The sequence below is a fragment of the Marmota flaviventris genome, chromosome 19 (genome assembly GCF_047511675.1).
Source record: "Marmota flaviventris isolate mMarFla1 chromosome 19, mMarFla1.hap1, whole genome shotgun sequence".
NCBI lineage: Eukaryota > Metazoa > Chordata > Mammalia > Rodentia > Sciuridae > Marmota > Marmota flaviventris.
The window spans coordinates 24,878,330-24,892,148 of record NC_092516.1 but is presented as its reverse complement, the minus strand read 5'-3'; the positions used below and the strand labels follow the sequence as shown (position 1 = coordinate 24,892,148).

At 36.4% G+C, this 13,819-nt stretch overlaps 1 protein-coding gene across 4 annotated transcripts in view; it reads left to right on the top strand.

Moving 5' to 3' along the window:
• The window catches only part of Auts2 (activator of transcription and developmental regulator AUTS2), a 1,136,204-nt gene that overhangs the window by 541,175 nt on the left and 581,210 nt on the right, over positions 1-13,819 (top strand). For all 4 annotated transcript variants that reach the window (XM_027948695.2, XM_071605467.1, XM_027948694.2 and 1 more), the window contains exon 4: positions 953-988. In XM_027948695.2, the coding sequence (XP_027804496.1) occupies positions 953-988 (36 nt within the window). The remainder of the gene's footprint in view (positions 1-952; positions 989-13,819) is intronic.

Below are 13,819 nucleotides of genomic sequence, written 5' to 3'. Positions count from 1 at the left end.
AGAAGATCGCAAGTTTGAGGGGCAACCTCAGGAAATTAGTGAGACCCTTTCTCAAAATAAAAAATAGAAAGTACTGGGTTAAGGCTTATCCGGATTCAATCTCTGGTACAAAAAGCAGTACCAAACAAAAATATCCCCCCCCAAACCCAAATCAAAAAACAACAAAGAACAGAACCTCAGAAAGGTTTGAAACACAGTGTTCCTTTTTGTTGTTGTTGTTTCTTTCTCCAAATAAATACTACCCTGCATTCATTTCAGAATTGATTTTTGGGTTCCCTGTATGTTAGAACTATGGCAGTCCAAATTGATAATTCTTTTGACTAAAACCTTCAGAAAAACTGTGCTTTTCACCACCTCCTTTTACCCACACATTCTTTGCATTTTAGTCACTAATTATGTTTACAAAATGTCTCATTTTTGAAAAGAACTCTGTGTGTACTAACTGGTGCCTTTGGGGATTAAACTGGCAAGTAGGTCACACACTGGAAAAGTCATCCAAGCCCTTTGGGCTTCTTATTTTCAAGTCAGTCTGGGCTTTTTCCTCTTGCCTGCCCCTTTGTGGCCACAAAACCGAGTAGCTTGAGACCAGGGCGTTGAATGTCAGCAAGTCAGGGAGGCAGGCTGATGCGTGTCTGTTTAGTCTCAGTGCAGGGCGAAATGCCATCATTAATTCATTACCCAGCTGCCTGTCAAATAAATTGGCAATTACATCCACCGCAGAAGCTTGGAATTCAGTAAATAGCACGTTAGCATCTCTGAGTTGTTGAGAGATGTAAAGGGGGAAATTAAGCAACACAGTGTTTGTATCAGTAGCAGATGACAAGGGGCAGCACGCGCTGGTGATGTGATGTGGTGATGAAAAGTCTGCAGAGGGCTGGTAATGAGCTGTGTGGATTGAAACATGTTAAAAACCATTGCTGATTTTCCACTTTGTCTTTATGCTTTATTGCAGAGTTCAGCTCCTTCCAGCTTGGGAACAGGCTACTTCGTAAGTCTATCTCAACTCCCACACGTGGGCCTTGCTTTGGCATTGATTCACTTCTAGAATGAATGCTTACTAGGATGTGTAGAAATCTAAGAAATCCCCTCTCAATCCTAAAGAGCAGACTGATTTCTGTCTTTTTATTGGGAATTGTTTATTTTTAAAAGTCGTTACCTGTTGGACCCAGGGGATCATCAGTTTTAGATGTCTTGCTGGTTCCTAAGCACCTAGTATGTTTTCCCCACATCTTGCAGTGCCAGGGGACATAGGGAAACCCAATTGCTTAGGCCACTTTTGCTACATAATTGTTTGTTTATTGAAGGGTGTCCTGACTAGGACAGGATTTGAATGGAGCATTGAGGTAGGTATTCATTCATTTTCAAGACTTCTTGAAGAACTTTCCTGTATATACAATGAATTATCTTTTAAAAAAAAAAAAAACTTTTGATGAGAGGTGGAATTTTAATGGATGTTTTTCACTGACAGTCTGGGGAGGTGGCCTTTATGTTTTCTTTTAACAGTCATTAAACTCATTTTAGCAAATGGAATTGTATTATTTTATTTCTGGACCTTGTTCTCTGTCTTTTGGGGGAAGATTAAGGGTAGAGTGACATGGAGTTATTCCAATATTTTTTATGCACGACAAAAAAAAGTTATTCCTTCCTTATGTTTGTTTATAGCAAAATTATCCTTTTTGGTTTCAGTAATCCTTTCCAAGATAAAGTGGTAAAGAATGACAAATAGGCATTATTTACACAACAGGAGAATGGATCCGTGTATAAGTTTATTGTGGTACTTACAGGAGTCTGATGTGTGTGCTAATCATGAACATTGAGACTGCAATGCCTGTTTACTATTTTTTGAGAAAATAATGAAAGCATAAAAAAATGAAGTAAAAAAATAATTGCCAATTCAGTTTAGTTGCTCTTAACTTTTTTCCCCCCCTAACAAAATTACTTTGGTTTTTCTTCTGTTCACACATTTCACTCAATACATTTGCATTAAAAGTATGAAAACCAGCATCATTTCATTGAATAATGAGTCTTTTCCAAGCTTGGCAGAAATGGTATTTTCTAGATGTTGATTTTATTTTTCTTGTCTTAATCTATAATAGGAGAAAAAGGATAACGATGATTTGGGACCTGCTTAATATAGTTGGCACACTTACCCTTGCTCCTACTTATTGTGACTGAATATTCATGCTTATAAAAACAAGCAGAATACATTCAGTTTCTTGCTTCAGTAGTTGAAAGAACAGACGTGGTCCCATCTGCCATCTCTTCACACCAGGCTGGATATGGGTTGAGATGCTGGAAGTAAAATCTGAAGGTTGACGATGTCTGTTCTCCATCCAAAAAGCAAATTCTCCCCTTTGCTTTCCTCGGCAGAAACAAAGCCAAAACTACTACCTCAACCCTGATCACTTCTAGACTGAACATTGTAGTTGTTGTTTCTGGTAATGGGTATTGCACATGCTACTGCTGATTAATATCCCTGGCCTTTTTTTTTTTTTTGAGAGAGAGAGAGAGAGAGAATTTTTTTAATATTTATTTTTTAGTTTACAGTGGACAAAACATCTTTATTTTTATGTGGTGCTGAGGATCGAAACCAGTGCCCCGCGCATGCCAGGCAAGCACGCTACTGTTTGAGCCACATCCCCAGCCCTATCCCTGGATTTTTTAAAAAAAAATTATTTTGAGACAGGGTCTCACCAAATTGCCCAGACTGGCCTTAAACTTGCAGTCCTCCTGCCTCAGCCTCCAAAGTAGCTGGGATCACAGCTGTGCCCCAGTCCAGCTTATTTTGTCAATGTGATTACCTTGAGAAGAGTCATCTGTAAAAATTTTCGTTTTGCTTTTTGTTACTTTTAGTACATTGCTATGAGCATAGAGTCTTTAATTAGGAGTATAAAGTGGTTTTTACACTCAGACAACATTGAATAACTGTAATAGCTTTTCCTTGTTTTGGTAAAATTTCTCATAGACTGACTTTGTTTATATCAAAATCTGTCATATTATTAGCTTACATGGAGAAGATATATACCAGATGTATGTTTAGTTCTCAAGTATGACAAAAATGTCCTACTTAAAATGTGTTTCCAATAATGTGATTGTTGTATTATCAAAGTGCAAAATCCATTGATAACTGTTGCCAACTCTTCATCAAAAGTGCTCTCATTTTCAACTTTCATTCCCACAGTATTACATATACTTAATTTCCAGTATTCAACATTGTGAAGTTTCACACTTTTATGTGAATATTGTATGTACACAACTTGTAGTATTTTGCAAACACGTTCTTTGCACTATTTTTTTAATAGCACAATAACCATTTACTTCTGTTTGTGAAGAAGACTTAGCATCAGGTAAGTGGGACATGAATTTTTGACTATATCGTTAATCTTCTTCAGCATCTGTTTGAAATGCAGATGGAGGCAAATCACCCACAGAGTCAGTGAGCTATTAATATAATTGAACCATAAAGTGAACTGTTTAAGAAAACTGAAGGCACTTACCTGTTGAGCTTAGCAGCCTTAATACTGTCCATGTCCCGGCATCGCTCTTTATTTCAGAGTCGAAATTCCTTTAGATCTCATGCTCCTGTACAGTTTTAAGTGAACTTGGGTAAAATGTTGTCCATTATGTGTTAATATATGTACATGTGTGTGTGTGTGTGTGTGTGTGTGTGTGTACACGTACACTCATACTCTCATCCACCTACTTTTTAGCCAAAGCCAATGTACTCTACTTTTTCTCACTTCTTTTGATGTATCAGTAGTGATGAGTTAGAGTGTTTTAAGAAGACACTTTTGTTTTTGATCTGGTTGTATTTGTTTATATCTCCTTGGTTTTGTGTTCCAGGATGTCTGCTTAGGTCTGTCACTTTTCCAATTCATTAAAAAGCAGAAAATTTGAGAAATGAGAACAGCAGCTAAACTCAGTATTTACATAAGCATATTGCAAAGAATTCTTAAAGTAGACAAAATAGAGAAGGATTGGAACAAACTTTCCACATTTTTGGGAGATTTTGAATAATGTGGGTGTTATATACACAGAGAGACATACGTACATATATATTCATTACATACACTTGCCTAGCTCAGCTCACATTCTAAATATAAATGAAATTATAGACTTGTTGGAATCAGTTCATTTTTTTTTTCCTTTTACTTTTTTGGCAAGCATACTAAAACTTGTTGGGAGTATTATAGGATTTTCTTTTCTTAAACATCGATGCAGTGAACACATTTTCTTTACAATTTAAATATTTTAGGTTATATTCCCCTTTTAGATGTGCATTTCAAGTGTCATTACAAATGTAGAATGAAGAACTTAGAGGTAGAGTGTGATCTTTATGACCTGTTGTATGACCTTGCCTTGGCAGATTATTTGATACCTCTGTGTCAGTTTCCTCATCAGTATCAACTAATGGAGTTGTGAACGTTGAACAAGATATTTAATGCATACAGAACAGTCACAAAATATAACTGTTGCCTTCTGTTTTTAACACTGTACTATGTCATGGAATAAACTTAGTCTTATTAAGTGGTAGTACAGTTCTCTGGTGGCAGAGGTTACCACCAAAAATTAATAATGAAAATTAGATTAGATTTATACCTATGGGATAAAATGTAGCATTCTCATTAAGTCATCCTAGTAGGTTTCTCAAGTGTTTAGAATTTTGTGTTTGACCTGATCTATATGCATAAAGATATGGATAAACACACACACACCCACAGAGATATACACATATACACACATCACTCTGTATGTGAAAATAAAGTAAATATGGCCTTTGTCTTCTAATCATGTGATCATGATGATGTTGGAATGACCTCTTCTGTAGGCTGCCCTTTTGTTTACCTGTTAAGCATCACTTGTTATTTTCTCATTCAGAGCTCTTGATATTTGTGAAGACTGCTTTGGCAGCTCTTAGGATGAGCTTGGGCAGTCAAGAAAGTTTTGTTTAATGTGTTCACATATGTTTACTGCTCTTGGACACCAAAAAGAAAAGTGGATGCTGCAGCACATCTGAATGCTGAAAGTGAAGGCCAGTGAATGACTTCACAGTGGCCACGGGTGTGGTATCATTACAGGAAGGATCTGGATTCATCTTTACAAGCACCGGACTCCACATGGCAGCAGTTGGCAGCTACTTTGGGGCGACTAACTTGCCAGGCTCCACTTGACCTCCGACATAAAGAAGCAAAGCCTCACTTTTCTCAGGAGCCCGTCCTGCCTGCTGCTCTACATAATCATCAGCCATTTCACAGGTCTGGATCTGAATGTCTCGGAACAGCAGCCACAGATAGCTTGGCTTTGCTTTTCTAAATTCCACTGATTTAGGAACTCTCAGCTAATAGTTTTCATCCTTTTCAGTTGGATCAGTTCTACATACTTCAAAGTTGTCAAAGAGACCAGCCCGTTGTTATCTGGTGATTAAAACTTTCACATTATGTAATGAAGGAGAAGAGTTTAGTGATACACATGCTAAACTAGTGTATGCACAGTTATGGTTTTCCTTAAGTTGAGTTGTTTATTTAAGTTTTGCTGATAGTTTTGATGATGGTCAGAAGGGGCCACATGTTGACCTATAGCTTTTTTGTCCAGGTTGTGAGATTGTAAAGGGATGGTTTTTGCCCTTTTACTCTGAAGTTCAATAAACTGTTACCTTGCCCCTCAAGTCAAGGGTACATATTTGAATTGGATACTGTATACACTGATCAGTTCTGAGAGAAATGCATGTGGAATAATGCCGATGGAATAATGCCCATATTAATGTCAAATAATTGTAGGAGGCTTCGATATCCAGCAGACCAAAAAAAAAAAAAAAAAAAAAGGACAGAAGAAACTTTGAGGCAGAGGGAGCAAGGAAGACAAGCGTGAAGAATGGCAGGAAGGTGTGGAAAGTGGACTGGCTCTGCCCCGTTTCTGGGACAAGGCTGGACTTGGGTTGCTTAGGAATGGGGATTGAAGGTTGGGATGTAGGGCAAAGCCAGAGCAGTTGGTTGAGCAAAGAGGGGATGGTTTATAGGTAGGCCTGAACTTGACTTAGCAAGGTGTTAAAAAGGAGAAAAGATATCAAATCAAGAAGCAATGACTACAGTGTTCTTATTTAGAATTAGCATCTCAGGAAAAAATCCTACTGTGTAAAAATAATGAGGCTGGGAGTTATGGGTGGGTATTTAGAATTGTGTTTTAAGTATAACTTAAAATCAGGGACACTACAGTGCTTTTGAAACTAACTGTGTACAGTGCAGAAACATTTGGGAAAATGAAATCAGTAGTTGTTCTTGATTGTGAAAAGCTACCACTTTGTTTTATTTGTTTGCTTGTCTTTGTGGTACTGCGAATAAAACCCAGAGCCTCATTTGTGCTAGACAAGTACTCTACCACTGAGCCACAGATCCTGCTTAGGTTACCACATTATTGAATTCTAACTTTAAAAATACTTCCCTGAACTGTTTGCTTCTTATAAACAAAAATCATAATCTATATTGATTTGAGCGGCTCTTTTGGTAGGTTTAAGAACCAGGGAAGTAATTTTCTTTACTTTGGAGGATTGGTTTAAACCTGTGCTAAGTATTTGCATTCTGACAAGACTCCTATACATAGGCATAGATAAATTCTTTCATTGTAGGGGCATTAGACTGAAAAATGTATTTTTCATTTCCAGTCCTTACACTTTTAGTCATATTTTCAGGTATTTGTCAGCATTGTAACTTTGGGAATAGGTCTGACATCTTGGAGCCAAACTCCTAATGAGGTGACCAGTACTCGGAAGTTCTTGCCAGCCAACTTTTAATCATTGGTGGAATCTCTGCGGGGGAATTACTTTTCCAGCCCTCCTTGTAGAGATTGTCTCCCACCTCCACGCCGTCTTTAGTGTTAACATTCTCCTTCAATACAAGGGAATTGCGAATCTGGTGAGTAGAATGATTGGATGAGAGAAAGGATCAAATTGGTATCTCCCTGTGTGCAACCAGTCCTCTCGTGTTTTCACCTTTTCTCAATCCTCATCTGAGGGAGTAGTCCTAAGTATTTTTAATCATTTACTATCTGTGGGAATGTCTGCTGTTGCTGTTGTAAACTCTATTTAAGCAGATGAGATAAAGCTTAGGTGCTCCTGATGGATGCAGGAAAACGGCCCTCAGCCTTATTTCTCTGTCCTTCTGGCCCTACAGATTTGAAGGGAATCATATTGGAGAAAAAGATTCAAGGAACCAGCAGACAAGAGAATTTTTATAGGGCCTTCATTCATATTCTTCATATTTTTTTTAAAGATTTTTAAAAATCTTTGTTTTATTTATTTATTTTTTATTTATACTGGTACCAAGGGTTGAAGCCAGTGCCTCACACATGTTAGGCAAGTGCTCTACTACTGAGCTACAACCCCAGCCATATTCTTCATATTTTAAAGTCCATATTATCCCTGAACTGTTGGCCACAGGGGACCTGCGTTTTTTATTGATGTTGCTGCCTTTCTTTGATGTCCCTGAGTCACAGGAATGCAGGGACTGTAGCATATGCCAAATATTGCCTTTCAGGGTCAGTGTCTGTGTATGTGAAAGAAGTACAGATTTCAGTGGAGTGGCCAAATATGGTTTTCTTTGAAATTAACTCATTAATTATTAATAACACTGTATAATGTAATAGTTATAATAACTGATATTAATAATAAGTAATAATGAATAGTGATTTGTATTTGTGTTGTTCTGTGAGGGTTTTTCCATAGCTGTGTTCAGTCACTTGTCCATCCTATTCCATAGCTAGAGTGCGCTCTTGATCATGGAGAGGTTGTGATAAAGGCTTTAGCCATTTGTGTTCTCAATCCCATGGATAGGTTGCTGCCACAGAATTTTGAAAATAATTTTAGTTTAATCTCTATGTATTTCTGATACAGATATTAAAGAATGTGGTCTTGCCCTAGTTAGAGATGTCCACATCACAGAAATTCTGTATTCATTGACATGAACTAAATGAAATGAGCCACAGGTGATGTTAAATCCTGAGGTTTACTCTGAGTACCCACACAATCTCAGTAGATTAACTGATCTGGAGTTTTACTGACTATCAGTGAGAATCTCTGAAATCAAAAGTACTCCTCCCTTTGCTTGAATTGGTTTAGAATTTTTTTCCCTTGAAATTGTAAATTAGATGCCTCCCAATCTGTTGCATAAAAAACTTATAGCTTGGTGAGACACCAAGAGTATCATTTGAAAAGAGGTTAAAAAATACAACTGGGTCTCGTTAAAGAGGGAAAATGCTGTTTTAACTCCAACTGTCACATTTTCCTTTAGTCAGCTCTAGCAGTAAATAAGAGTTATTTGGAGGCTTAGGTAGTTTGAGACACTTCACCTATCTCCCAGTATTTGACTTTAGAAGTCAAACATTTAAAATGCATTTTGCTTGTATAAAAATGTTTATCCATTTAAACTATAATGTTGTTTTAACAAAAGCACCCTGGTGACAAGTTGTTAAGATATAGCACAGTTTAGTAAACCATCAAGTCCCATACACATATCCTTGAAAGACTAGCACAGTTACCCAAGGCTGGGCGTCACAAATCGCTCTTAACAAACCTGAATTTTCTTAGTACAGTAACAAATGATCTACCATTGTCTTTTAGTAATTGGCTTTGCCCGCAGTCATGTTAAAGGGACCTTCTTTGTACAATACTTAATCTATGGTCTGAAATCTTTGGTGTCTTATTTTCAGGGTGAAAAATACAAACAAAACTCATTTTAAACTCCATTGACAACTCTCTGGTAATAAATCCAGATGCAGGGATTGTGGCTGTTTTCAGGTACAAGCCTTTTCAAAGGAGATGACAGTCTATTAGAGGTTATAAACTGTAATATAGTGGCAGATTTCAGATGGAGTGGTAACGCCAGATAATTGCAGTATTTCCTACCTAAATGTGCTGCTGTGTATAGTGGCCTCTGATTTTAAGGAGCCATTAAAAATGCAGCAAGGCATAACAGCAGTGGTTCCTAGTGTAGTCCTAATATTTCATTGTTCATCACATCTCATAAAATCTTGTGCAGACCAACAAATGACTACTTATGTGTACAACTGCGCTGCCCTCAGAAGGAAATTGGGGAGACTCTGAGCCAGGCAGGGAGCATTACAGAGACTTACCAAGAACTCTGCCAAGTACATATGTGCCCTATTTTTCTTATTACCCCCCAGGAATTCTTCCTTTCCATTTTTGATCCCTAAAGGACACACACTTTTTACCTTTTGTGAGAAGAACCTATCAATAGGCTTCTTTTTCATACCTTTGTAGGAAATAAGTTTGACTTTGCTGAGAGAAGGTAAGGTTGTATACCATGAAGGGAAGGTCATGGGCAGCTACCATCTCAACGTTAAATCCAAAAGGAACAAGATATTCATTTCCCTTGGGTTTCTAAAATATATTTTTAAGTAACTTTGCAGTAGAACTACCTTTGTGATATGCAAACCTGTTATTTAGGGGAAAAAGGAGTATTAATGCTAAAATATTCACAGAAGCATAAGAAGCTGATGAATTCAAAATAGTCTTTAATCAAATATTAAGCAGCTAAGCATCAAGAGTAAATAGAAACCATAAAGTGTGTTTGTACAGAGTTGTAGTAGAGTCATAAGTTGCCTTCATCTAAGTGTGTTAAATTGCCAGATTTATTAATTTAGAGAATGACATAGACCTGCCCTTTTGGTTTTTCATAGATTTAGATTTATAAAATCTCTAGGTCAGAAAGCACTTTAAGAATCACCAAGTCCATCTGCCAGTCTGGAACACAACTTTGAAAGTTAAGTACCTTGAGGGTGGGAGAGTTAGGAGGATGACCGCTCTCATCCTGCCTGCTGATCTTCAGTTGTAATAGTTGAAGATCACATCAGTTTTCCTGTCAAGTGTTAACACTGGTATCTTCTCTTGATGACAGTGACTTAACCAACAACCCTCTTTTTCACTTTTTTTTCTTTAAAAATTTAATTGTTTCAGTCTTAACATAGGACCTTTTTGTGTGTGTGTTCCTTAAAAAAAAACAATCTCAGTTGAAATTTATGTCACTCGGTGCACTTGGCCTATTTGGGTTCTGTCATCTAATATTGATGTTCCTTTTAGTTTCACACATGAAAATAATTCAGTTTTGTATTTGTTCCTTCTTGACAGAAAAAAAAAATCAGTGCTGCTAGATTTTACTCATTGTTGTCTTTATGATACCTGAACTTTATGGGAGTCCGTGTATGAGGGGTGGCAATTACAAGTTCTTCACCTTCTTTTCTACTGGTGACTTTTATCTGGAATCCCAATAGAAATCAGGATTATTCTTTTTGTTTTGTTTATCCATAGACACATTTGGAAATGGCTTTGAGACAATCCATGTATATACTTAACATATTCTACTTTTTTTTTCTTTTTTATTCATTCTAATTGTTTTTAAAAAATGAACTGAGTGTTCTCCTTAGAAAAATGTAAGAGTCATTGTTATCTTACATAATGGCACTTTAACACTAAAATATACTTATTTTAGGTTTAGTCGGGTTGTGAATATATTCATAGTAAACTTCTTTAAATGAATCATATGTGAGCAAGCATTATTGTCTAAAATAGATGAAAGGACACACTCAAAAGTGGTACAATTTGATATAGCATTTAAATCTTAACAGTTATGCTTGAATAATGAGAAAAAAGAGGTAAGTAAAAACTTGCTAGTGTTTTTAGTAAATTTGTGCTATTACTTAGTCGTGTCCTAATGTTACTGAGTTTTGACATATAATTGATTTTTTAAATTATTGATAATTTTGAATTGGTTCAGCCATGAAATTAATGAAACTTGTTTATTAATCTCTGTTCATTGACTATAATGACATTCGATTCTCTTTGAAGGGACTTTTTTGTGTCAGCACATCTGTGGATATGTTGACCATTTAATCACTAATTAAGGGAGTGTACATGTATATATTCCTGTGCCAAGTGTTCTCTGCCTGAATACTGGAATAGTTCACTAGAATAGTGAACTTCATTCTATAGTCACTTAAGTTCTTTAGCTCAGAATATTCACAAAGATAAAACCATTGCAGAACCAGTTGTTTATGCACATACATCTGAGAAAAGTTTGGCTTCATTAGGCCTGGAGAACTAATGGCATGCTGAGGGAGTGGTTACAGTTGGGTTTCTTTCCTGCTTACGTGTGTGTGTGTGTGTATACATCTCCATGAATTGAACCCAGGGGTGCTTAACCACTGAGCCACATCCCCAGCTTTTTTTTTTTTATGTTTTATTTAGAGATAGTGTCTCACTAAGTTGCTGACACTGGCTTTGAAGTTGAAATCCTCCTGCCTCAGCTTCCTGAGCCACTGGGATTACAGGCATTTGCCCCTGAACCCAGCTCCCACACTCTTACACTCCTATGCTTAGCTTTACCCAGGCTAGGCCTCAGTGGTTTGTTGCTGAAGTTTGTGTTTTCTCTTTAGTATTCAGAGTATAAGACTTTAGAACTCCTATAGAAAGAAGAAAAGCAAAATAAAACCAACCCTGGCTGGGTGTGGTGGTGCCTGTTGGTGATCTCAGCAACCCTGAAGGATGACATGGGAGGATCATGAGTTCAAAGCCAGCTTCAGCAAATTAGTGATAAATTTGCTGATTTTAATTAGCATGGATCTTTCTAATGATTTTCACTCCTGTGTATTTGTTTATTTGACATATTCCAGAGACTATTGCCAGCTATCTACATTTATTAATTATTTAGCTTTGCACAGTGACCTTAGGAAATTTGAACTATTATATTAATTGTATGGATAATAAAACTGATGCTCAGAGAAGGTAAGCAACTTTCCTAAAGTCATATAGTTCAGAGATTTAAGTAAAGAACTAAGCCTTATAACATAAAATCATTCTGCCAAGAGAATAAGTGCTTTTTTCATAGTGATCAATGGGAAAATAGTAACTGCTTTTTTTCCTCTCTACCTTTACAGAAACACGCTGAATTTGAGGTCTGCCTGTATTTGTTTTACCTCAATCAGTAGACATAGAATAAGAGAGTTTTTTCAGGCAAGCACAGAATTTTGCCTTCTCTTCCCCCCCCCCAAAAAAAAGAAAAAGAGGTTTTATTATTGTGCTCTTTTTATAACTATGCCTACTATTATGTATAGAATATATAGACCATTTTGAACAAGGTCCAAGCAAAAGCAAGGGAGTAAACCAGGATAGGTCCCCAAGTTTCCCAAACGTTTTTGTTTATAAGAATACCTGTGCATCTTTTTTACTGTTTTTGTAATTAACGAATTTTACTTTTTAAGAGCATTTTAGGTTTGCAGCAACAACAGGAAGGGAGAGATTTCACCTGTATCCCCTGTCCTCACACATGCACAGTGTACCCCCATTAAAGACTTACTGTATTTCAGTGGTATATTTTTTCAATTGATGGACGTATGTCAGCACATCTTTATCACCCAAAGTTCATAGATTACCTTAGGCGTCATGCTCCATATTCTTTACTCACAGGTATTAACAAATGTGTCATGTTTGCCAGTGTAGTCCTTTACAGAATAGCTTTACAGCTGTAAAAGTCCTTCTTACTCTGCCTGTTTCTCCAATCTTCCCCTTTAACCTCTATCACTAATCGTTTTTGCTTTCTTCATACATTTATCTTTTCCAGAATGTCATCTATGTGGAATTGTAGAATGTATTGGCTTTTCAGATTAACTTTTGTGTGTCTAAGTTCCCTCTATGACTTTGCCTAGCTTAATAGATCATTTAATTTTTAGTATTGAATAATATTTTATTTTCTGTGTATACCAAAGTTTATTTATATACTTGTCTACTAACAAGATGTCTTGATTATTTTCAGATGTAGGTAATTATTAATAAAGCTGTTAGAAATAACCTGTGTAGGTTTTTGTGTGTACTTGATTTTCATTTATTTAGTAAATATGAGGATTTGTGATTGCTGGATTATATGGTAGCATGTTCACTTTTTTATGCTTTTTTTAAAAATTTTATTAGAGCTTTAAAATATATAGTATTGGGTTCATTTTGACAGACTCATACATGCAAGAGATTTAGTTTCTGTCCTTATTCTCCCCCTTTTCCCTCCCAACATTCTCCCTCTACTGATCTTCCTTTTGCTTAAGTTTTTTTGTTTTTAATTTTTTTTAGTTGTCAATGGATTTATTTGTTTGTTTGTTTATTTATTTATATGTGGTACTGAGGTTCGAGCCCAGTATCTCATACATGATAGGCAAGTGCTCTACCAATGAGCCACAGCCCTCAACCCCTCCGTTATTTAGTTTTGATTGGTACTTTCTACATATACATAAAGGTGCAATTCCCCTTGCTACATTTATATACCTATTTAACATGATTTTGTTCAATTCCATCTTCCCCTTTACCTCCCTCCCTCCCTCCCTCTTGTTCTCCTCCTTGTACTCCAGTGATCTTCCCTGTATCTTTATGATATCCAATCTCCATCCCTACCACCTTCTTTCCCTTAGTTTGCTCTAGCTTCCACTTAATGAGATAAAACTTTCAACCCTTGATTTTCTGAGTCTGGCTTATCTCACTTAGCATGATTTTTTCCATTTCTTTCTATTTATCAGCAGATGCCATTATTTTATTCTTCTTTATACATGAGTAAAACTCTATTGTTCTCTGACTTTGTTCTTCAATATTGAGGTGGCTCTTTTATTTGTTTTTTATTTTTTGAAGCGGGGGGATATAACGTTTAGACTCAGATTGTTGATGTCTACAAAATAATCCATTTTCATATGGATTGTGTAGACATATGGCATCCTTACAATATTGAGTTGCTTGTGCATGAACATGGAATAACTCTTCATCAATTTAATTCTT